The following is a 24,496-nucleotide window of genomic DNA, read 5'->3' as shown; positions in this document are numbered from 1 at the left end:
CACCCTGATACTAAAGTGCTCACGCCCAGCACCAAATGCTCCGGCCCGGCATCACACCCCGATACCAAACCGCACCCGCCCGGCACCAAACTGCTCCTGCCCTGCATCACACTCCGATACTGAACCGCTCCCTTCTGGCATCACACCCAGATACCAAACCGCTTCCGCCCAGCACCAAACTGCTCCCTCCGGGTATCACACCCTGATACCATACCGCTCCCGCCCAGCACCAAACTGCACCCGCACAGAATCACACCCGGATACCAAACCGCTCCCGCCCAGCACCAAACTTCTCCCGCCCGGCATCACACCCCGATACCAAACCACTCCCACCCGGCACCAAACTGCTACTTCCGGGCATCACACCCCGATACCAAACTGCTCCCGCCCGGCATCACACCCCGATACCAAACTGCATCAGCCCAGGATCACACCCCGATACCAAACTTCTCCCGCCCGGCACCAAACTGCTCCCGCCCGGCATCACGCCCAGATACCAAACCGCTCCCGCCCAGCACCAAACTGCTCCCGCCCAGCATCACACACCAATACCAAACCGCTCCCGCCCAGCACCAAACTGCTACCGCCCGGCATCACAGCCCAATACAAACCCGCTCCCGCACGACATCACACCCCGATACCAAACCACTCCCTCCCGTCACCAAACTGCTACTTCCGGGCATCACACCCCGATACCAAACTGCTCCCGCCCGGCATCACACCCCGACACCAAACTGCTCTCGCCCGGCACCAAACTGGTCCCTCCGGGCATCACACCCTGATACCAAATCGCTCGCGCCCAGCACCAAACTGCTCCCACCCGACATCACACCCCGATACCAAACTGCTCCCGTCCGGCATCACACCCCGATACCAAACCACTCCCGCCCGGCATCACACCCCGATACCAAACTGCTCCCTCCGAGCATCACACCCCGATAACAAACTGCATCCGCCCGGCATCACACCCCGATACCAAACTTCTCCCGCCCGGCACCAAACTGCTCCCGCCCGGCATCACACCCTGATACCAAACCGCTCCTGCCCAGCACCAAACTGCTTCCGCCCAGCATCACACACCAATACCAAACCGCTCCCGCCCAGCACCAAATTGCTCCCACCCGGCATCACAGCCCAATACCAACCCGCTCCCGCACGACATCACACCCCGATACCAAACCACTCAATCCCGGCACCAAACTGCTACTTCCGAGCTTCACACCCCGATACCAAACTGCTCCCGCCCGGCATCACACCCCGATACCAAACTGCTCCCGCCCGGCATGACACTCCGATACCAAACCGCTCCAGCCCGGCGTCACACCCCGATACCAAACAGCTCCCACCCGGCACCAAATTGCTCCCACCCGGCATCACAGCCAAATACCAACCCGCTCCCGCACGACATCACACCCCGATACCAAACCACTCAATCCCGGCACCAAATTGCTACTTCCGAGCATCACACCCCGATACCAAACTGCTCCCGCCCGGCATCACACCCCGATACCAAACTGCTCCCGCCCGGCATGACACTCCGATACCAAACCGCTCCAGCCCGGCGTCACACCCCGATACCAAACAGCTCCCGCCCGGCACAAAACCGCTCCCGCCCAGCACCAAACTGCTCCCTCCGGGCTTCACACCTGATACCAAACTGCTCCCACCTGGCATCACGCCCCAATACCTAACCGCTCCCGCCCGGCACCAAACAGCACCCGCCTGGCATCAAACCCCGATACCAAACTGCTCCCGCGCGGCATCACACCCCGTGACCAAACCGCTCCCGCCCAGCACCAAACTGCTCCCTCCGGGCTTCACACCTGATACCAAACTGCTCTCGCTCGGCACCAAACTGCTCCCGCTCGGCATCACACCCCGACACCAAACTGCTCCCGCCCGGCATCACACCCCGATGCCAAATTGCTACCGCACAGCACCAAACTGCTCCCTCCGGGCTTCACACCTGATACCAAACTGCTCTCGCTCGGTACCAAACTGCTCCCGCTCGGCATCACACCCCGATGCCAAATTGCTACCGCACAGCACCAAACTGCACCCGCCCGGCATCACACCCGCGCGGCACCATACTGCTCCTGCCCGGCATCACTCCCCGATACCAAACTGCTCCTGCCCGACATCACACCCTGATACCAAACTGCTCCCGCCCGGCATCAAACACCGATACCAGACTGCTCCTGCGCGGCATCACACGCTGATACCAAACCGCTCCCTCCCAGCACCAAACTGCTCCCGCCCGGCATCACACCCCGATACCAAACCGCTCCCTCCCGGAATCGCACCCGATACCAAACTGCTCCCGCCCAGCACCAAACTGTTCCCTCCGGGCATCACACCCTGATATGAAACTGCCCCCGCCCAGCACCAAACTGGTCCCTCCGGGCATCACACCCTGAAACCAAAGTGCTCACGCCCGGCAGCAAACTGATCCCGTCCGGCATCACACCCCGATACCAATCCGCTCCCGCCCAGCACCAAACTGCTCCCTCCGGGCATCACACCCCGATACCAAAGCACACCCGCCCAGCACCAAACTGCTCCCTCAGGGCTTTACACCTGATAACAAACAGCTCCCGCCCGGCACCAAACCGCTCGCGCCCGGCATCACACACCGATACCAAACACGCTTCCGCCCGGCACCAATCAGCTCCTGCCTGGCATCAAACTCCGATACCTAACTGCTCCCGCCCGGCATCACACCCCGATACCAAACTGCTCCCGCCCGGCATCAAAGTGCTCCCGCCCGGCATCACACCCTGATAGCAAACGGCTCCCGCCCGGCATCACACTCTGATACCAAACCACTCGCGCCCAGCACCATACTGCTCCCGCCCGGCATCACACCCCGATACCAAATCGCTCCCGCCCAGCACCAAACTGCTCCCGCCCGGCATCACACCCCGATACCAAACTGTTCCCGCCCGGCATCACACCCCCATACCAGACAGCTCCCGCCCATCACCAAACTGCTCCCGCCCAGCATCACACCCCGAAACCAACCCGCTCCTGCCCGGCACCAAACTGCTCCCGCACGGCATCACACCCCGATACCAAAATGCTCCCTCCGGGCATCACACCCCGATACCAAACTACTCCTGCCCGACATCACACCCTGATACCAAACTGCTCCCGCCCGGCATCAAACACCGATACCAAACTGCTCCTGCGCGGCATCACACCCTGATACCAAACCGCTCCCGCCCAGCACCAAACTGCTCCCGCCCGGCATCACACCCCGATACCAAACTGCTCCCGCCCGGCATCTCACCCCGATACCAGACTGCTCCCACCCAGCACCAGACTGCTCCCGCCCGGCATCACACCCCGATACCAAACCGCTCCCACCCAGCACCAAACTGTTCCCTCCGGGCATCACACCCCAATACCAAACTGATCACTCCGGGCATCCCTCCGCAATACCAAACTGCTCCTGAACGGCATCATTCCTAGATACCAAACTGCTCCTGCCCAACATCACACCCTGATACCAAACTGCTCCCGCCTGGCATCAAACACCGATACCAAACTGCTCCAGCGCGGCATCACACCCCGATACCAATCTGCTCCCGCCCAGCACAAAACTGCTCCCGCCCGGCATCACACCCCGATACCAAACAGCTCCCGCCCAGCACCAAACTGTTCCCTCTGGGCATCACACCCCGATACCAACCGCACCCGTCCAGCACCAAACTGCTCCCTCCGGGCTTCACACCTGATACCAAACTGCTCCCGCCCGGCACCAAACTGCTCCCGCTCGGCATCACACCCCGATACCAAAACCGCTCCGGCCTGGCATCACACCCCGATACAAAACCGCTCCCGCCCAGCACCAAACTGCTCCCGCCCAGCATCACACCCCGATACCAAACCGCTCCCACTCAGCACCATAGTGCTCCCGCCCGGCACCAAACTGCTCCCGCCCAGCATCACACCCCGATACCAAACTGCTCTCGCCCAGCACCAAACTGTTCCCTCCGGGCATCACACCTGATACCAAAGTGCTCACGGCCAGCACCAAACTGCTCCGGCCCGGCATCACACTCCGATACCAAACCGCTCCCGCCTGGCATCACACCCAGATACCAAACCGCTCTCGCCCAGCACCAAACTGTTCCCTGCGGGCATCTCACCCTGATACCAAACCGCTCCCGCCCAGCACCAAACTGCACCCGCACGGAATCACACCCGGATACCAAAACGCTCTCGCCCAGCACCAAATTTCTCCCGCCCGGCATCACATCCCGATACCAAACCGCTCCCGCCCAGCACCAAACTGTTCCCTCCGGGCATCACACCCTGATACCAAACTGCTCCCGCCCAGCACCAAACTGGTCCCTCCGGGCATCACACCCTGATACCAAACTGCTCACACCCGGCACCAAACTGCTCCCGCCCGGCATCACACCCCGATACCAAACTGCTCTCGCCCGGCACCAAACTGTTCCCTCCGGGCATCACACCCTGATACCAAACCGCGCCCTCTCAGCACCAAACTGGTCCCTCGGGGCATCACACCCTGATACCAAACTGCTCACGCCCGGCACCAAACTGCTCCCGCCCGGCATCACACCCCGATACCAAACTGCTCTCGCCCAGCACCAAGCTCCTCCCGCCCGGCATCACACCCCAATACCAAACGGCTCCCTCCCAGCATCACACCCCGAAACCAAACTGCTCCCGCCCGGCACCGAACTGCTCCCGCCCGGCATCACACCCTGATATCACACCGCTCCCGCCCAACACCAAACTGCTCCCGCCCGGCATCACACCCGGATACCAAACCGCTCCCGCCCAACACCAAACTTCTCCAGCGCGGCATCACACCCTGATACCAAACCGCTCGCGCGCAGCACCAAACTGCTCCCGCCCGGCATCACACCCCGATACCAAACTGCTCCCGCCCAGCACAAAACTGCTCCCGCCCGGCATCACTCCCCGATACCAAACAGCTCCCGCCCAGCACCAAACTGTTCCCTCTGGGCATCACACCCCGATACCAACCGCACCCGTCCAGCACCAAACTGCTCCCTCCGGGCTTCACACCTGATACCAAACTGCTCCCGCCCGGCACCAAACTGCTCCCGCTCGGCATCACACCCCGATACCAAAACCGCTCCGGCCTGGCATCACACCCCGATACAAAACCGCTCCCGCCCAGCACCAAACTGCTCCCTCCGGGCATCACCCCTGATACCAAACCGCTCCCGCCCAGCACCAAACTGCTCCCGCCCAGCATCACACCCCGATACCAAACCGCTCCCACCCAGCACCATAGTGCTCCCGCCCGGCACCAAACTGCTGCCGCCCAGCATCACACCCCGATACCAAACTGCTCTCGCCCAGCACCAAACTGTTCCCTCCTGGCATCACACCTGATACCAAAGTGCTCACGGCCAGCACCAAACTGCTCCGGCCCGGCATCACACCCCGATACCAAACTGCACCCGCCCGGCACCAAACTGCTGCCGCGCGGCATCACACTCCGATACCAAACCGCTCCCGCCTGGCATCACACCCAGATACCAAACCGCTCTCGCCCAGCACCAAACTGTTCCCTGCGGGCATCACACCCTGCTACCAAACCGCTCCCGCCCAGCACCAAACTGCACCCGCACGGAATCACACCCGGATACCAAAACGCTCTCGCCCAGCACCAAATTCCTCCCGCCCGGCATCACATCCCGATACCAAACCGCTCCCGCCCAGCACCAAACTGTTCCCTCCGGGCATGACACCCTGATACCAAACTGCTCCTGCCCAGCACCAAACTGGTCCCTCCGGGCATCACACCCTGATACCAAACTGCTCACACCCGGCATCAAACTGCTCCCGCCCGGCATCACACCCCGATACCAAACTGCTCTCGCCCGGCACCAAACTGTTCCCTCCGGGCATCACACCCTGATACCAAACCGCGCCCTCTCAGCACCAAACTGGTCCCTCGGGGCATCACACCCTGATACCAAACTGCTCACGCCCGGCACCAAACTGCTCCCGCCCGGCATCACACCCCGATACCAAACTGCTCTCGCCCAGCACCAAGCTCCTCCCGCCCGGCATCACACCCCAATACCAAACGGCTCCCTCCCGGCATCACACCCCGAAACCAAACTGCTCCCGCCCGGCACCGAACTGCTCCCGCCCGGCATCACACCCTGATATCACACCGCTCCCGCCCAACACCAAACTGCTCCCGCCCGGCATCACACCCGGATACCAAACCGCTCCCGCCCAACACCAAACTTCTCCCGCTCGGCATCACACCCCGATACCAAACTGCTCCCGCCCAGTACCAAACTGTTCCCTCCGGGCATCACACCCTGATACCAAACTACTCCCGCCCAGTACCAAACTGCTCCCGCCCGGCATCACACCCTGATACCAAATCTCTCCCGCCCGGAACCATACCGCTCTTGACTGGCACCACACCCAGATACCAAACCGCTCCCACCCGGCAACAAACGTTCCCGCCCGGCAGCACACCCTGATACCAAACTGCTCCTGCCCGGCACCAAACTGCTCCCGCCCTGTACCAAACTGCTCTCACCCGGTATCACACCCCGATACCAAACCGCTCCCTCCCGGCATCACACCCGATACCAAACTGCTCCCGCCCGGCACCAAACTACCCCCGCCCGGCATCACACCCTGATACCAAAACGCTCCCGCCCAGCACCAAATTGCTCCCGCACGGAATCACACCCAGATACCAAACCGCTCCCGCCCGGCACCAAACTTCTCCCGCCCGGCATCACACCCCGATACCAAACCGCTCCCGCCCAGCACCAAACTGCTCCCGCCCAGCATCACACCCCAATACCAAACTGCTCTCGCCCAGCACCAAACTGTTCCCTCCGGGCATCACACCCTGATACCAAACTGCTCCCGCCCTGCACCAAACTGGTCCGTCAGGCATCATGCCCTGATACCAAACCGCTCCCGCCTAGCACCAAACTGCTCCCGCCCGGCATCACACCCCGATACCAAACCGCTCCCGCCCGGCACCAAACTGCTCCCTCCAGGCTTCACACCTGATACCAAACTGCTCACGCCCGGCACCAAACTGCTCCCGCTTGGCATTACACCCCGATACCAAACCACACCCACCCAGCACCAAACTGCTCCCGTCCGGCATCACACCCCGATACCAAACCGCTCCCGCCTGGCATCACACCTCATACCAAACTGCTCCCACCCGGCACCAAACTGCTCCCGCCCGGCATCACACCCTGAGACCAAACTGCTCCCGCCCGGCACCAAACTGCTCCCGCCCAGCATCCAACCCGTTACCAAACCGCTCCCGCCCAGCACCAAACTGCTCCCGCCCGGCATCACACCCCAATACCAAACTGCTCCCGCCCGGCACCAAACTGCTCCCGCACGGAATCACACCCGGATACCAAACTGCTCCCGCACAGGACCTAACTTCACCCGCCCAGCATCACACCCCGATACCAAACTGCACCCGCTCGGCACCAGACTGCTCCCGCCCGGCATCACACACAGATACCAAACTGCTCCTGCCCGACATCACACCCTGATACCAAACTGCTCCCGCCCGGCATCAAACACCGATACCAGACTGCTCCTGCGCGGCATCACACCCTGATACCAAACCGCTCCCTCCCAGCACCAAACTGCTCCCGCACGGCATCACACCCCGATACCAAACTGCTCTCGCCCAACACCAAACTGTTCCCTCCGAGCATCACACCCTGATACCAAACTGCTCCCGCTCAGCACCAAACTGGTCCCTCCGGGCATCACACCCTGATACTAAAGTGCTCACGCCCAGCACCAAATGCTCCGGCCCGGCATCACACCCCGATACCAAACCGCACCCGCCCGGCACCAAACTGCTCCTGCCCTGCATCACACTCCGATACTGAACCGCTCCCTTCTGGCATCACACCCAGATACCAAACCGCTTCCGCCCAGCACCAAACTGCTCCCTCCGGGCATCACACCCTGATACCAAACCGCTCCCGCCCAGCACCAAACTGCACCCGCACAGAATCACACCCGGATACCAAACCGCTCCTGCCCAGCACCAAACTTCTCCCGCCCGGCATCACACCCCGATACCAAACCGCTCCCGCCCAGCACCAAACTGCTCCCGCCCGGCATCACACCCCAATACCAAACTGCTCTCGCCCGGCACCAAACTGTTCCCTCCGGGCCTCACACCCTGATACCAAACTGCTCCCGCCCAGCACCAAACTGGTCCCTCCGGGCATCACACCCTGATACCAAACTGCTCCCGCCCGGCATCACACCCCGATAACAAACCGCTCACGCCCAGCACCAAACTGCTCCCTCCGGGCTTCACACCTGATACCAAACTTCTCCAGCCTGGCACCAAACTGCTCCCGCTCGGCATCACACCCCGATACCAAACGGCACCCACCAGGCAGCAAACTGCTCCCGTCCGGCATCACACCCCGATACCAAACCGCTCCCGCCCGGCATCACACCCCGATACAAAACCGCTCCCGCCCAGCACAAACTGCTCCCTCCGGGCTTCACACCTGATACCAAACTGCTCTCGCTCGGTACCAAACAGCTCCCGCTCGGCATCACACCCCGATGCCAAATTGCTGCCGCACAGCACCAAACTGCTCCTGCCCTGCATCACACTCCGATACTGAACCGCTCCCTTCTGGCATCACACCCAGATACCAAACCGCTTCCGCCCAGCACCAAACTGCTCCCTCCGGGCATCACACCCTGATATCAAACCGCTCCCGCCCAGCACCAAACTTCTCCCGCCCGGCATCACACCCCGATACCAAACCGCTCCCGCCCAGCACCAAACTGCTCCGGCCCGGCATCACAACCCAATACCAAACTGCTCTCGCCCGGCACCAAACTGTTCCCTCCGGGCCTCACACCCTGATACCAAACTGCTCCCGCCCAGCACCAAACTGGTCCCTCCGGGCATCACACCATGATACCAAACTGCTCCCGCCCGGCATCACACCCCGATAACAAACCGCTCACGCCCAGCACCAAACTGCTCCCGCCCGGCATCACACCCCGATACCAAACCGCTCCCGCCCAGCACCAAACTGCTCCCTCCGGGCTTCACACCTGATACCAAACTGCTCCGGCCTGGCATCAAACTGCTCCCGCCCAGCACCAAACTGCTCCCGCCAGGCATCACACCCCGATACCAAATTGCTACCGCCCACACCAGACTGCTCCCGCCCAGCACCAAACTGCTCCCGCCCGGCATCACACCCCGATACCAAACTGCTCCCGCCCGGCATCACACCCCGATACCAAACTGCTCCCGCCCGGCACCAAACTGCCCCTGCCGAGTATCACACCCCGAAACCAACCCGCTCGCGCCCAGCACCAATCTGCTCCCGCCCGGCATCCCACCCTGATACCAAACCGCTCCCGCCCGGCACCAAACTGCTCCCGCCCGGGATCCCACGCCGATACCAAACCACTCCCGCCCGGCACCAAACTGCTCCCGCCCAGCATCCCACCCGATACCAAACCGCTCCCGCCCTGCACCAAATTGCTCCCGCCCGGCATCCCACCCCGATACCAAACCACTCCCGCCCGGCACCAAACTGCTCCCGCCCAGCATCCCACCCGATACCAAACCGCTCCCGCCCTGCACCAAACTGCTCCCGCCCAGCATCCCACCCGATACCAAACCGCTCCCGCCCTGCACCAAATTGCTCCCGCCCGGCATCCCACCCCGATACCAAACCGCTCCCGCCCGGCACCAAACTGCTCCCGCCCGGGATCCCACCCCGATACCAAACTGCACCCGCCCGGCACCAAACTGCTCCCGCCCAGCATCCCACCCGATACCAATCCGCTCCCGCCCGGCACCAGACTGCTCCCGCCCGGCATCACACCCCGATACCAAACTGCTCCCGCCCGGCATCACACACAGATACCAAACTGCTCCCTCCGGGCATCACACCCGCCCGGCACCAAACGGCTCCTGCCCGGCATCACACCCCGATACCAAACTGCTCCCTTCTGGCATCACACCCAGATACCAAACCGCTTCCGCCCAGCACCAAACTGCTCCCTCCGGGCATCACACCCTGATACCAAACCGCTCCCGCCCAGCACCAAACTGCACCCGCACGGAATCACACCCGGATACCAAACCGCTCCCGCCCAGCACCAAACTTCTCCCGCCCGGCATCACACCCCGATACCAAACCGCTCCCGCCCAGCACCAAACTGCTCCCGCCCGGCATCACACCCCAATACCTAACTGCTCTCGCCTGGCACCAAACTGTTCCCTCCGGGCTTCACACCCTGATACCAAACTGCTCCCGCCCAACACCAAACTGGTCCCTCCGGGCATCACACCCTGATACCAAACTGCTCACGCCCGGCACCAAACTGCTCCCGCCCGGCATCACACCCCGATACTAAACCGCTCCCGCCCGGCATCACACCCCGATACAAAACCGCTCCCGCCCAGCAGAAACTGCTCCCTCAGGGCTTCACATCTGATACCAAACAGCTCCCGCCCGGCACCAAACCGCTCCCGCCCGGCACCAATCAGCTCCCGTCTGGCCTCAAAACCCGATATCAAACTGCTCCCGCCCGGCATCACACCCCGATACCAAACTGCTCCCGCCCGGCACCAAACTGCTCCCGCCCGGCATCACACCCTGATAGCAAACGTCTACCGCCCGGCATCAAACCCCGATACCAAATCGCTCCTGCCCAGCACCAAACTGCTCCTGCCCGGCATCACACACCGATACCAAACTTCACCCGCCCGGCATCAAACTGCTCCCGCCCGGCATCACGCCCTGATAGCAAACGTCTATGGCCCGGCATCACACCCTGATACCAATCCGCTCCCCCCCAGCACCATACTGCTCCCACCCAGCATCAAACCCCGATACCAAACTGCTCCCACCCGGCATCACACCCCAATACCAGACTGCTACCGCCCAGCACCAAAATGCTCCCGCCCGGCATCACACCCCGATACCAAACTGCTCCCACCCGGCATCACACCCCGATACCAGACTGCTGCCGCCCAGCACCAAACTGCTCCCGCCCGGCATCACACCCCGATACCAAACTGCTCCCACCCGGCATCACACCCCGATACCAGACTGCTGCCGCCCAGCACCAAACTGCTCCCGCCCGGCATCACACCCCGATACCAAACCGCTCCCGCCCGGCACCAAACGGCTCCCGCCCGGCATCACACACCGATACCAAACTGCTCCCACCCGGCATCATACCCCGATATCAAACTGCTCCTGCCTGACATCACTCCCCGATACCAAACTGCTCCTGCCCGACATCACACCCTGATACCAAACTGCTCCCGCCCGGCATCAAACACTGATGCCAAACTGCTCCTGCGCGGCATCACACCCTGATACCAAACCGCTCCCGCCCAGCACCAAACTGCTCCCACACGGCATCACACCCCGATACCAAACTGCTCTCCCCCAGCACCAAACTGTTCCCTCCGGGCATCACACACTGATACCAAACTGCCCCCGCCCAGCACCAAACTGGTCCCTCCGGGCATCACACCCTGACATCAAAGTGCTCACGCCCGGCACCAAACTGCTCCCGCCCGGCATCACACCCCGATACCAAACCGCTCCCGCCCAGCACCAAACTGCTCCGGCACGGCATCACAGCCCGATACCAAACCGCTCCCGCCCAGCACCAAACTGCTCCTTCCGGGCTTCACACCTGATACCAAACTGCTCCCGCCCGGCATCAAACACCGAAACCAAACTGCTCCTGCGCGGCATCACACCCTGATACCAAACCGCTCTCGCCCAGCACCAAACTGCTCCCGCACGGCATCACACCCCGATACCAAACTGCTCTCCCCCAGCACCAAACTGTTCCCTCCGGGCATCACGCACTGATACCAAACTGCCCCCGCCCAGCACCAAACTGGTCCCTCCGGGCATCACACCCTGACATCAAAGTGCTCACGCCCGGCACCAAACTGCTCCCGCCCGGCATCACACCCCGATACCAAACCGCTCCCGCCCAGCACAAAACTGCTCCGGCACGGCATCACACCCCGATACCAAACCGCTCCCGCCCGGCATCACACCCCGATAACAAACCGCTCACGCCCAGCACCAAACTGCTCCCTCCGGGCTTCACACCTGATACCAAACTTCTCCGGCCTGGCACCAAACTGCTCCCGCTCGGCATCACACCCCGATACCAAACGGCACCCACCAGGCAGCAAACTGCTCCCGTCCGGCATCACACCCCGATACCAAACCGCTCCCGCCCGGCATCACACCCCGATACAAAACCGCTCCCGCCCAGCACAAACTGCTCCCTCCGGGCTTCACACCTGATACCAAACTGCTCTCGCTCGGAACCAAACAGCTCCCGCTCGGCATCACACCCCGATGCCAAATTGCTACCGCACAGCATCAAACTGCTCCTGCCCTGCATCACACTCCGATACTGAACCGCTCCCTTCTGGCATCACACCCAGATACCAAACCGCTTCCGCCCAGCACCAAACTGCTCCCTCCGGGCATCACACCCTGATATCAAACCGCTCCCGCCCAGCACCAAACTTCTCCCGCCCGGCATCACACCCCGATACCAAACCGCTCCCGCCCAGCACCAAACTGCTCCCGCCCGGCATCACACCCCAATACCAAACTGCTCTCGCCCGGCACCAAACTGTTCCCTCCGGGCCTCACACCCTGATACCAAACTGCTCCCGCCCAGCACCAAACTGGTCCCTCCGGGCATCACACCCTGATACCAAACTGCTCCCGCCTGGCATCACACCCCGATAACAAACCGCTCACGCCCAGCACCAAACTGCTCCCGCCCGGCATCACACCCCGATACCAAACCGCTCCCGCCCAGCACCAAACTGCTCCCTCCGGGCTTCACACCTGATACCAAACTGCTCCGGCCTGGCATCAAACTGCTCCCGCCCAGCACCAAACTGCTCCCGCCAGGCATCACACCCCGATACCAAATTGCTACCGCCCACAACAGACTGCTCCCGCCCAGCACCAAACTGCTCCCGCCCGGCATCACACCCCGATACCAAACTGCTCCCGCCCGGCATCACACCCCGATACCAAACTGCTCCCGCCCGACACCAAACTGCCCCTGCCGAGTATCACACCCCGAAACCAACCCGCTCGCGCCCAGCACCAATCTGCTCCCGCCCGGCATCCCACCCTGATACCAAACCGCTCCCGCCCAGCACCAAACTGCTCCCGCCCGGGATCCTACGCCGATACCAAACCGCTCCCGCCCGGCACCAAACTGCTCCCGCCCGGGATCCAACCCCGATACCAAACTGCACCCGCCCGGCACCAAACTGCTCCCGCCCAGCATCCCACCCGATACCAATCCGCTCCCGCCCGGCACCAGACTGCTCCCGCCCGGCATCACACCCCGATACCAAACTGCTCCCGCCCGGCATCACACACAGATACCAAACTGCTCCCTCCGGGCATCACACCCGCCCGGCACCAAACTGCTCCTGCCCGGCATCACACCCCGATACCAAACTGCTCCCTTCTGGCATCACACCCAGATACCAAACCGCTTCCGCCCAGCACCAAACTGCTCCCTCCGGGCATCACACCCTGATACCAAACTGCTCCCGCCCGGGATCCAACCCCGATACCAAACTGCACCCGCCCGGCACCAAACTGCTCCCGCCCAGCATCCCACCCGATACCAATCCGCTCCCGCCCGGCACCAGACTGCTCCCGCCCGGCATCACACCCCGATACCAAACTGCTCCCGCCCGGCATCACACACAGATACCAAACTGCTCCCTCCGGGCATCACACCCGCCCGGCACCAAACTGCTCCTGCCCGGCATCACACCCCGATACCAAACTGCTCCCTTCTGGCATCACACCCAGATACCAAACCGCTCCCGCCCAGCACCAAACTGCACCCGCACGGAATCACACCCGGATACCAAACCGCTCCCGCCCAGCACCAAACTTCTCCCGCCCGGCATCACACCCCGATACCAAACCGCTCCCGCCCAGCACCAAACTGCTCCCGCCCGGCATCACACCCCAATATCAAACTGCTCTCACCTGGCACCAAACTGTTCCCTCCGGGCTTCACACCCTGATACCAAACTGCTCCCGCCCAGCACCAAACTGGTCCCTCCGGGCATCACACCCTGATACCAAACTGCTCACGCCCGGCACCAAACTGCTCCCGCCCGGCATCACACCCCGATACTAAACCGCTCCCGCCCGGCATCACACCCCGATACAAAACCGCTCCCGCCCAGCAGAAACTGCTCCCTCAGGGCTTCACATCTGATACCAAACAGCTCCCGCCCGGCACCAAACCGCTCCCGCCCGGCACCAATCAGCTCCCGTCTGGCCTCAAAACCCGATATCAAACTGCTCCCGCCCGGCATCACACCCCGATACCAAACTGCTCCCGCCCGGCACCAAACTGCTCCCGCCCGGCATCACACCCTGATAGCAAACGTCTACCGCCCGGCATCACACCCTGATACCAAAACACTCCCCCCCAGCACCATACTGCTCCCGCCCGGCATCAAACCCCGATACCAAATCGCTCCTGCCCAGCACCAAACTGCTCCTGCCCGGCATCACACACCGATACCAAACTTCACCCGCCCGGCATCAAACTGCTCCCGCCCGGCATCACGCCCTGATAGCAAACGTCTATGGCCCGGCATCACACCCTGATACCAATCCGCTCCACCCCAGCACCATACTGCTCCCGCCCGGCATCAAACCCCGATACCAAACTGCTCCCACCCGGCATCACACCCCAATACCAGACTGCTACCGCCCAGCACCAAAATGCTCCCGCCCGGCATCACACCCCGATACCAAACTGCTCCCACCCGGCATCACACCCCGATACCAGACTGCTGCCGCCCAGCACCAAACTGCTCCCGCCCGGCATCACACCCCGATACCAAACCGCTCCCGCCCGGCACCAAACGGCTCCCGCCCGGCATCACACACCGAAACCAAACTGCTCCCACCCGGCATCATACCCCGATATCAAACTGCTCCTGCCTGACATCACTCCCCGATACCAAACTGCTCCTGCCCGACATCACACCCTGATACCAAACTGCTCCCGCCCGGCATCAAACTGCTCCCACACGGCATCACACCCCGATACCAAACTGCTCTCCCCCAGCACCAAACTGTTCCCTCCGGGCATCACGCACTGATACCAAACTGCCCCCGCCCAGCACCAAACTGGTCCCTCCGGGCATCACACCCTGACATCAAAGTGCTCACGCCCGGCACCAAACTGCTCCCGCCCGGCATCACACCCCGATACCAAACCGCTCCCGCCCAGCACCAAACTGCTCCGGCACGGCATCACACCCCGATACCAAACCGCTCCCGCCCAGCACCAAACTGCTCCCTCCGGGCTTCACACCTGATACCAAACTGCTCCCGCCCGGCATCAAACACCGAAACCAAACTGCTCCTGTGCGGCATCACACCCTGATACCAAACCGCTCCCGCCCAGCACCAAACTGCTCCGGCACGGCATCACACCCCGATACCAAACCGCTCCCGCCCAGTACCAAACTGCTCTCACCCGGCATCACACCCCGATACCAAACCGCTCCCTCCCGGCATCACACCCGATACCAAACTGCTCCCGCCCGGCACCAAACTGTTCCCTCCGGGCATCACACCCTGATATGAAACTGCCCCCGCCCAGCACCAAACTGGTCCCTCCGGGCATCACACCCTGAAACCAAAGTGCTCACGCCCGGCAGCAAACTGATCCCGTCCGGCATCACACCCCGATACCAATCCGCTCCCGCCCAGCACCAAACTGATCCCGTCCGGCATCACACCCCGATACCAATCCGCTCCCGCCCAGCACCAAACTGATCCCGTCCGGCATTACACCCCGATACCAATCCGCTCCCGCCCAGCACCAAACTGATCCCGTCCGGCATCACACCCTGATACCAAACTGCTCCCGCCCGGCAACAAACTGCTCCCGCTCGGCAACACACCCTGATACCAAACCGTACCGCCCGGCACCAAACTGCTCCCGCCTGACATCACACCCCGATACCAAAACAGCTCCGGCCTGGCTTCACACCCCGATACCAAACCGCTGCCGCCCAGCACCAAACTGCTCCCTCCGGGCATCACACCCCGATACCAAAGCACACCCGCCCAGCACCAAACTGCTCCCTCAGGGCTTTACACCTGATAACAAACAGCTCCCGCCCGGCACCAAACCGCTCGCGCCCGGCATCACACACCGATACCAAACACGCTTCCGCCCGGCACCAATCAGCTCCTGCCTGGCATCAAACTCCGATACCTAACTGCTCCCGCCCGGCATCACACCCCGATACCAAACTGCTCCCGCCCGGCATCAAAGTGCTCCCGCACGGCTTCACACCCTGATAGCAAACGGCTCCCGCCCGGCATCACACTCTGATACAAACCACTCGCGCCCAGCACCATACTGCTCCCGCCCGGCATCACACCCCGATACCAAATCGCTCCCGCCCAGCACCAAACTGCTCCCGCCCGGCATCACACCCCGATACCAAACTGTTCCCGCCCGGCATCACACCCCCATACCAGACAGCTCCCGCCCATCACCAAACTGCTCCCGCCCAGCATCACACCCCGAAACCAACCCGCTCCTGCCCGGCACCAAACTGCTCCCGCACGGCATCACACCCCGATACCAAAATGCTCCCTCCGGGCATCACACCCCGATACCAAACTACTCCTGCCCGACATCACACCCTGATACCAAACTGCTCCCGCCCGGCATCAAACACCGATACCAAACTGCTCCTGCGCGGCATCACACCCTGATACCAAACCGCTCCCGCCCAGCACCAAACTGCTCCCGCCCGGCATCACACCCCGATACCAAACTGCTCCCGCCCGGCATCTCACCCCGATACCAGACTGCTCCCACCCAGCACCAGACTGCTCCCGCCCGGCATCACACCCCGATACCAAACTGCTCCCGCCCGGCATCTCACCCCGATACCAGACTGCTCCCACCCAGCACCAGACTGCTCCCGCCCGGCATCACACCCCGATACCAAACCGCTCCCACCCAGCACCAAACTGCTCCCGTCCGGCATCACACCACAATACCAAACTGATCACTCCGGGCATCCCTCCGCAATACCAAACTGCTCCTGAACGGCATCATTCCTAGATACCAAACTGCTCCTGCCCAACATCACACCCTGATACCAAACTGCTCCCGCCTGGCATCAAACACCGATACCAAACTGCTCCCGCCCGGCATCACACCCCGATACCAAACTGCTCCCGCCCAGCACAAAACTGCTCCCGCCCGGCATCACACCCCGATACCAAACAGCTCCCGCCCAGCACCAAACTGTTCCCTCTGGGCATCACACCCTGATACCAAAGTGCTCACGCCCGGCACCAAACTGCTCTCGCCCGGCATCACACCCCGATACCAAACCGCTCCCGCCCAGCACCAAACTGCTCCCGCCCGGCATCACACCCCGATACCAAACTGCTCCCGCCCGGCATCTCACCCCGATACCAGACTGCTCCCACCCAGCACCAGACTGCTCCCGCCCGGCATCACACCCCGATACCAAACCGCTCCCACCCAGCACCAAACTGCTCCCGTCCGGCATCACACCCCAATACCAAACTGATCACTCCGGGCATCCCTCCGCAATACCAAACTGCTCCTGAACGGCATCATTCCTAGATACCAAACTGCTCCTGCCCAACATCACACCCTGATACCAAACTGCTCCCGCCTGGCATCAAACACCGATACCAAACTGCTCCCGCCCGGCATCACACCCCGATACCAAACTGCTCCCGCCCAGTACAAAACTGCTCCCGCCCGGCATCACACCCCGATACCAAACAGCTCCCGCCCAGCACCAAACTGTTCCCTCTGGGCATCACACCCTGATACCAAAGTGCTCACGCCCGGCACCAAACTGCTCTCGCCCGGCATCACACCCCGATACCAAACCGCTCCCGCCCAGCACCAAACTGCTCCGGCACGGCATCACACCCCGATACCAACCGCACCCGTCCAGCACCAAACTGCTCCCTCCGGGCTTCACACCTGATACCAAACTGCTCCCGCCGGGCACCAAACTGCTCCCGCTCGGCATCACACCCCGATACCAAACCGCACCCGCCCGGCATCAAACTGCTCCCGCCCGGCATCACACCCCAATACCAAAACCGCTCCGGCCTGGCATCACACCCCGATACCAAACCGCTCCCGCCCAGCACCAAACTGCTCCCTCCGGGCATCACCCCTGATACCAAACCGCTCCCGCCCAGCACCAAAGTGCTCCCGCCCAGCATCACACCCCGATACCAAACCGCTCCCACCCAGCACCATAGTGCTCCCGCCCGGCACCAAACTGCTCCCGCCCAGCATCACACCCCGATACCAAACTGCTCTCGCCCAGCACCAAACTGTTCCCTCCGGGCATCACACCTGATACCAAAGTGCTCACGGCCAGCACCAAACTGCTCCGGCCCGGCATCACACCCCGATACCAAACTGCACCCGCCCGGCACCAAACTGCTGCCGCGCGGCATCACACTCCGATACCAAACCGCTCCCGCCTGGCATCACACCCAGATACCAAACCGCTCTCGCCCAGCACCAAACTGTTCCCTGCGGGCATCACACCCTGATACCAAACCGCTGCCGCCCAGCACCAAACTGCACCCGCACGGAATCACACCCGGATACCAAAACGCTCCCGCCCAGCACCAAATTTCTCCCGCCCAGCATCACATCCCGATACCAAACCGCTCCCGCCCAGCACCAAACTGTTCCCTCCGGGCATCACACCCTGATTACAAACTGCTCCCGCCCAGCACCAAACTGGTCCCTCCGGGCATCACACCCTGATACCAAACTGCTCACACCCGGCACCAAACTGCTCCCGCCCGGCATCACACCCCGATACCAAACTGCTCTCGCCCGGCACCAAACTGTTCCCTCCGGGCATCACACCCTGATACCAAACCGCGCCCTCTCAGCACCAAACTGGTCCCTCCGGGCATCACACCCTGATACCAAACTGCTCACACCCGGCACCAAACTGCTCCCGCCCGGCATCACACCCCGATACCAAACTGCTCTCGCCCGGCACCAAACTGTTCCCTCCGGGCATCACACCCTGATACCAAACCGCGCCCTCTCTGCACCAAACTGTTCCCTCGGGGCATCACACCCTGATACAAACTACTCACGCCCGGCACCAAACTGCTCCCGCCCGGCATCACACCCCGATACCAAACTGCTCTCGCCCAGCACCAAGCTCCTCCCGCCCGGCATCACACCCCAATACCAAACGGCTCCCTCCCGGCATCACACCCCGAAACCAAACTGCTCCCGCCTGGCACCGAACTGCTCCCGCCCGGCATCACACCCTGATATCACACCGCTCCCGCCCAACACCAAACTGCTCCCGCCCGGCATCACACCCGGATACCAAACCGCTCCCGCCCAACACCAAACTTCTCCCGCCCGGCATCACACCCCGATACCAAACTGCTCCCGCCCAGCACCAAACTGTTCCCTCCGGGCATCACACCCTGATACCAAACTACTCCCGCACAGTACCAAACTGCTCCCGCCCGGCATCACACCCTGATACCAAATCTCTCCCGCCCGGCACCATACCGCTCTTGACTGGCACCACACCCAGATACCAAACCGCTCCCACCCGGCAACAAACGTTCCCGCCCGGCAGCACACCCTGATACCAAACTGCTCCTGCCCGGCACCAAACTGCTCCCGCCCTGTACCAAACTGCTCTCACCCGGCATCACACCCCGATACCAAACCGCTCCCTCCCGGCATCACACCCGATACCAAACTGCTCCCGCCCGGCACCAAACTACCCCCGCCCGGCATCACACCCTGATACCAAAACGCTCCCGCCCAGCACCAAACTGCTCCCGCACGGAATCACACCCAGATACCAAACCGCTCCCGCCCGGCACCAAACTTCTCCCGCCCGGCATCACACCCCGATGCCAAACCGCTCCCGCCCAGCACCAAACTGCTCCCGCCCAGCATCACACCCCAATACCAAACTGCTCTCGCCCAGCACCAAACTGTTCCCTCCGGGCATCACACCCTGATACCAAACTGCTCCCGCCCTGCACCAAACTGGTCCATCAGGCATCACGCCCTGATACCAAACCGCTCCCGCCTAGCACCAAACTGCTCCCGCCCGGCATCACACCCCGATACCAAACCGCTCCCGCCCGGCACCAAACTGCTCCCTCCAGGCTTCACACCTGATACCAAACTGCTCACGCCCGGCACCAAACTTCTCCCGCTCGGCATTACACCCCGATACCAAACCACACCCACCCAGCACCAAACTGCTCCCGTCCGGCATCACACCCCGATACCAAACCGCTCCCGCCTGGCATCACACCTCATACCAAACTGCTCCCACCCGGCACCAAACTGCTCCCGCCCGGCATCACACCCTGAGACCAAACTGCTCCCGCCCGGCATCACACCCCGATACCAAACTGCTCTCGCCCGGCACCAAACTGTTCCCTCCGGGCATCACACCCTGATACCAAACCGCGCCCTCTCAGCACCAAACTGGTCCCTCCGGGCATCACACCCTGATACCAAACTGCTCACACCCGGCACCAAACTGCTCCCGCCCGGCATCACACCCCGATACCAAACTGCTCTCGCCCGGCACCAAACTGTTCCCTCCGGGCATCACACCCTGATACCAAACCGCGCCCTCTCTGCACCAAACTGTTCCCTCGGGGCATCACACCCTGATACAAACTACTCACGCCCGGCACCAAACTGCTCCCGCCCGGCATCACACCCCGATACCAAACTGCTCTCGCCCAGCACCAAGCTCCTCCCGCCCGGCATCACACCCCAATACCAAACGGCTCCCTCCCGGCATCACACCCCGAAACCAAACTGCTCCCGCCTGGCACCGAACTGCTCCCGCCCGGCATCACACCCTGATATCACACCGCTCCCGCCCAACACCAAACTGCTCCCGCCCGGCATCACACCCGGATACCAAACCGCTCCCGCCCAACACCAAACTTCTCCCGCCCGGCATCACACCCCGATACCAAACTGCTCCCGCCCAGCACCAAACTGTTCCCTCCGGGCATCACACCCTGATACCAAACTACTCCCGCACAGTACCAAACTGCTCCCGCCCGGCATCACACCCTGATACCAAATCTCTCCCGCCCGGCACCATACCGCTCTTGACTGGCACCACACCCAGATACCAAACCGCTCCCACCCGGCAACAAACGTTCCCGCCCGGCAGCACACCCTGATACCAAACTGCTCCTGCCCGGCACCAAACTGCTCCCGCCCTGTACCAAACTGCTCTCACCCGGCATCACACCCCGATACCAAACCGCTCCCTCCCGGCATCACACCCGATACCAAACTGCTCCCGCCCGGCACCAAACTACCCCCGCCCGGCATCACACCCTGATACCAAAACGCTCCCGCCCAGCACCAAACTGCTCCCGCACGGAATCACACCCAGATACCAAACCGCTCCCGCCCGGCACCAAACTTCTCCCGCCCGGCATCACACCCCGATACCAAACCGCTCCCGCCCAGCACCAAACTGCTCCCGCCCAGCATCACACCCCAATACCAAACTGCTCTCGCCCAGCACCAAACTGTTCCCTCCGGGCATCACACCCTGATACCAAACTGCTCCCGCCCTGCACCAAACTGGTCCATCAGGCATCACGCCCTGATACCAAACCGCTCCCGCCTAGCACCAAACTGCTCCCGCCCGGCATCACACCCCGATACCAAACCGCTCCCGCCCGGCACCAAACTGCTCCCTCCAGGCTTCACACCTGATACCAAACTGCTCACGCCCGGCACCAAACTTCTCCCGCTCGGCATTACACCCCGATACCAAACCACACCCACCCAGCACCAAACTGCTCCCGTCCGGCATCACACCCCGATACCAAACCGCTCCCGCCTGGCATCACACCTCATACCAAACTGCTCCCACCCGGCACCAAACTGCTCCCGCCCGGCATCACACCCTGAGACCAAACTGCTCCCGCCCGGCACCAAACTGCTCCCGCCCAGCATCCAACCCGTTACCAAACCGCTCCCGCCCAGCACCAAACTGCTCCCGCCCGGCATCACACCCCGATACCAAACTGCTCCCGCCCGGCACCAAACTGCTCCCGCACGGAATCACACCCGGACACCAAACTGCTCCCGCCCAGGACCTAACTTCACCCGCCCGGCATCACACCCCGATACCAAACTGCACCCGCCCGGCACCAAACTGCTCCCGCCCAGCATCCCACCCGATACCAATCCGCTCCCGCCCGGCACCAGACTGCTCCCGCCCGGCATCACACACAGATACCAAACTGCTCCTGCCCGACATCACACCCTGATACCAAACTGCTCCCGCCCGGCATCAAACACCGATACCAGACTGCTCCTGCGTGGCATCACACCCTGATACCAAACCGCTCCCTCCCAGCACCAAACTGCTCCCGCACGGCATCACACCCCGATACCAAACTGCTCTCTCCCAACACCAAACTGTTCCCTCCGAGCATCACACCCTGATACCAAACTGCTCCCGCTCAGCACCAAACTGGTCCCTCCGGGCATCACACCCTGATACTAAAGTGCTCACGCCAAGCACCAAATGCTCCGGCCCGGCATCACACCCCGATACCAAACCGCACCCGCCCGGCACCAAACTGCTCCTGCCCTGCATCACACTCCGATACTGAACCGCTCCCTTCTGGCATCACACCCAGATACCAAACCGCTTCCGCCCAGCACCAAACTTCTCCCTCCGGGCATCACACCCTGATACCAAACCGCTCCCGCCCAGCACCAAACTGCACCCGCACAGAATCACACCCGGATACCAAACCGCTCCTGCCCAGCACCAAACTTCTCCCGCCCGGCATCACACCCCGATACCAAACCGCTCCCGCCCAGCACCAAACTGCTCCCGCCCGGCATCACACCCCAATACCAAACTGCTCTCGCCCGGCACCAAACTGTTCCCTCCGGGCCTCACACCCTGATACCAAACTGCTCCCGCCCTGCACCAAACTGGTCCCTCCGGGCATCACACCCTGATACCAAACTGCTCCCGCCCGGCATCACACCCCGATAACAAACCGCTCACGCCCAGCACCAAACTGCTCCCGCCCGGCATCACACCCCGATACCAAACCGCTCCCGCCCAGCACCAAACTGCTCCCTCCGGGCTTCACACCTGATACCAAACTTCTCCGGCCTGGCACCAAACTGCTCCCGCTCGGCATCACACCCCGATACCAAACGGCACCCACCAGGCAGCAAACTGCTCCCGTCCGGCATCACACCCCGATACCAAACCGCTCCCGCCCAGCACCAAACTGCTACCTCCGGGCTTCACACCTGATACCAAACTGCTCTCGCTCGGTACCAAACTGCTCCCGCTCGGCATCACACCCCGATGCCAAATTGCTACCGCACAGCACCAAACTGCTCCTGCCCTGCATCACACTCCGATACTGAACCGCTCCCTTCTGGCATCACACCCAGATACCAAACCGCTTCCGCCCAGCACCAAACTGCTCCCTCCGGGCATCACACCCTGATATCAAACCGCTCCCGCCCAGCACCAAACTTCTCCCGCCCGGCATCACACCCCGATACCAAACCGCTCCCGCCCAGCACCAAACTGCTCCTGCCCGGCATCACACCCCAATACCAAACTGCTCTCGCCCGGCACCAAACTGTTCCCGCCGGGCCTCACACCCTGATACCAAACTGCTCCCGCCCAGCACCAAACTGGTTCCTCCGGGCATCACACCCTGATACCAAACTGCTCCCGCCCGGCATCACACCCCGATAACAAACCGCCCACGCCCAGCACCAAACTGCTCCCGCCCGGCATCACACCCCGATACCAAACCGCTCCCGCCCAGCACCAAACTGCTACCTCCGGGCTTCACACCTGATACCAAACTGCTACCGCCCACACCAGACTGCTCCCGCCAGGCATCACACCCCGATACCAAATTGCTACCGCCCACACCAGACTGCTCCCGCCCAGCACCAAACTGCTCCCGCCCGGCATCACACCCCGATACCAAACTGCTCCCGCCCGGCATCACACCCCGATACCAAACTGCTCCCGCCCGGCACCAAACTGCCCCTGCCGAGTATCACACCCCGAAACCAACCCGCTCGCGCCCAGCACCAATCTGCTCCCGCCCGGCATCCCACCCTGATACCAAACCGCTCCCGCCCGGCACCAAACTGCTCCCGCCCGGGATCCCACGCCGATACCAAACCGCTCCCGCCCGGCACCAAACTGCTCCCGCCCAGCATCCCACCCGATACCAAACCGCTCCCGCCCGGCACCAAACTGCTCCCGCCCGGCACCAAACTGCTCCCGCCCAGC

At 62.5% G+C, this 24,496-nt stretch overlaps 1 protein-coding gene across 1 annotated transcript; it reads left to right on the top strand.

The window, feature by feature from the left end:
• The first annotated feature begins 35 nt into the window (after positions 1 to 35).
• LOC137367166 (mucin-2-like) lies at positions 36 to 12,475 on the top strand. The gene is made up of 15 exons (XM_068028602.1): positions 36 to 192; positions 927 to 2,337; positions 2,426 to 2,657; positions 2,785 to 3,180; positions 3,640 to 4,296; positions 4,508 to 4,891; positions 4,971 to 5,736; positions 5,783 to 6,100; positions 7,297 to 7,514; positions 8,373 to 8,573; positions 8,697 to 8,892; positions 9,083 to 9,594; positions 9,671 to 9,921; positions 10,523 to 10,985; positions 11,876 to 12,475. Exons 1-15 carry the CDS (start codon positions 36 to 38, stop codon positions 12,473 to 12,475), a joined length of 6,762 nt encoding a protein of 2,253 aa, XP_067884703.1.
• The last annotated feature ends 12,021 nt before the right edge of the window (positions 12,476 to 24,496 follow it).

Source organism: Heterodontus francisci, chromosome 3, assembly GCF_036365525.1.
Source record: "Heterodontus francisci isolate sHetFra1 chromosome 3, sHetFra1.hap1, whole genome shotgun sequence".
In the NCBI taxonomy this organism is placed as follows: domain Eukaryota; kingdom Metazoa; phylum Chordata; class Chondrichthyes; order Heterodontiformes; family Heterodontidae; genus Heterodontus; species Heterodontus francisci.
Note: the sequence above shows the minus strand (reverse complement) of the source record. Positions and strands in the feature narration are given on the sequence as shown.

What these genes read in the sequence shown, in the direction of transcription:
- LOC137367166 (XM_068028602.1), top strand. Translation starts at nt 36, where the DNA reads ATGCTCCGGCCCGGCATCACACCCCGATACCAAACCGCACCCGCCCGG. An exon ending in CACCAAACTGCTCCCGCCCG is followed by an intron (nt 4,892 to 4,970) that starts GCATCACACCCC and finishes GATACCAAACAG; the next exon opens with CTCCCGCCCAGCACCAAACT. An exon ending in CACCAGACTGCTCCCGCCCG is followed by an intron (nt 7,515 to 8,372) that starts GCATCACACACA and finishes AAACTTCTCCAG; the next exon opens with CCTGGCACCAAACTGCTCCC.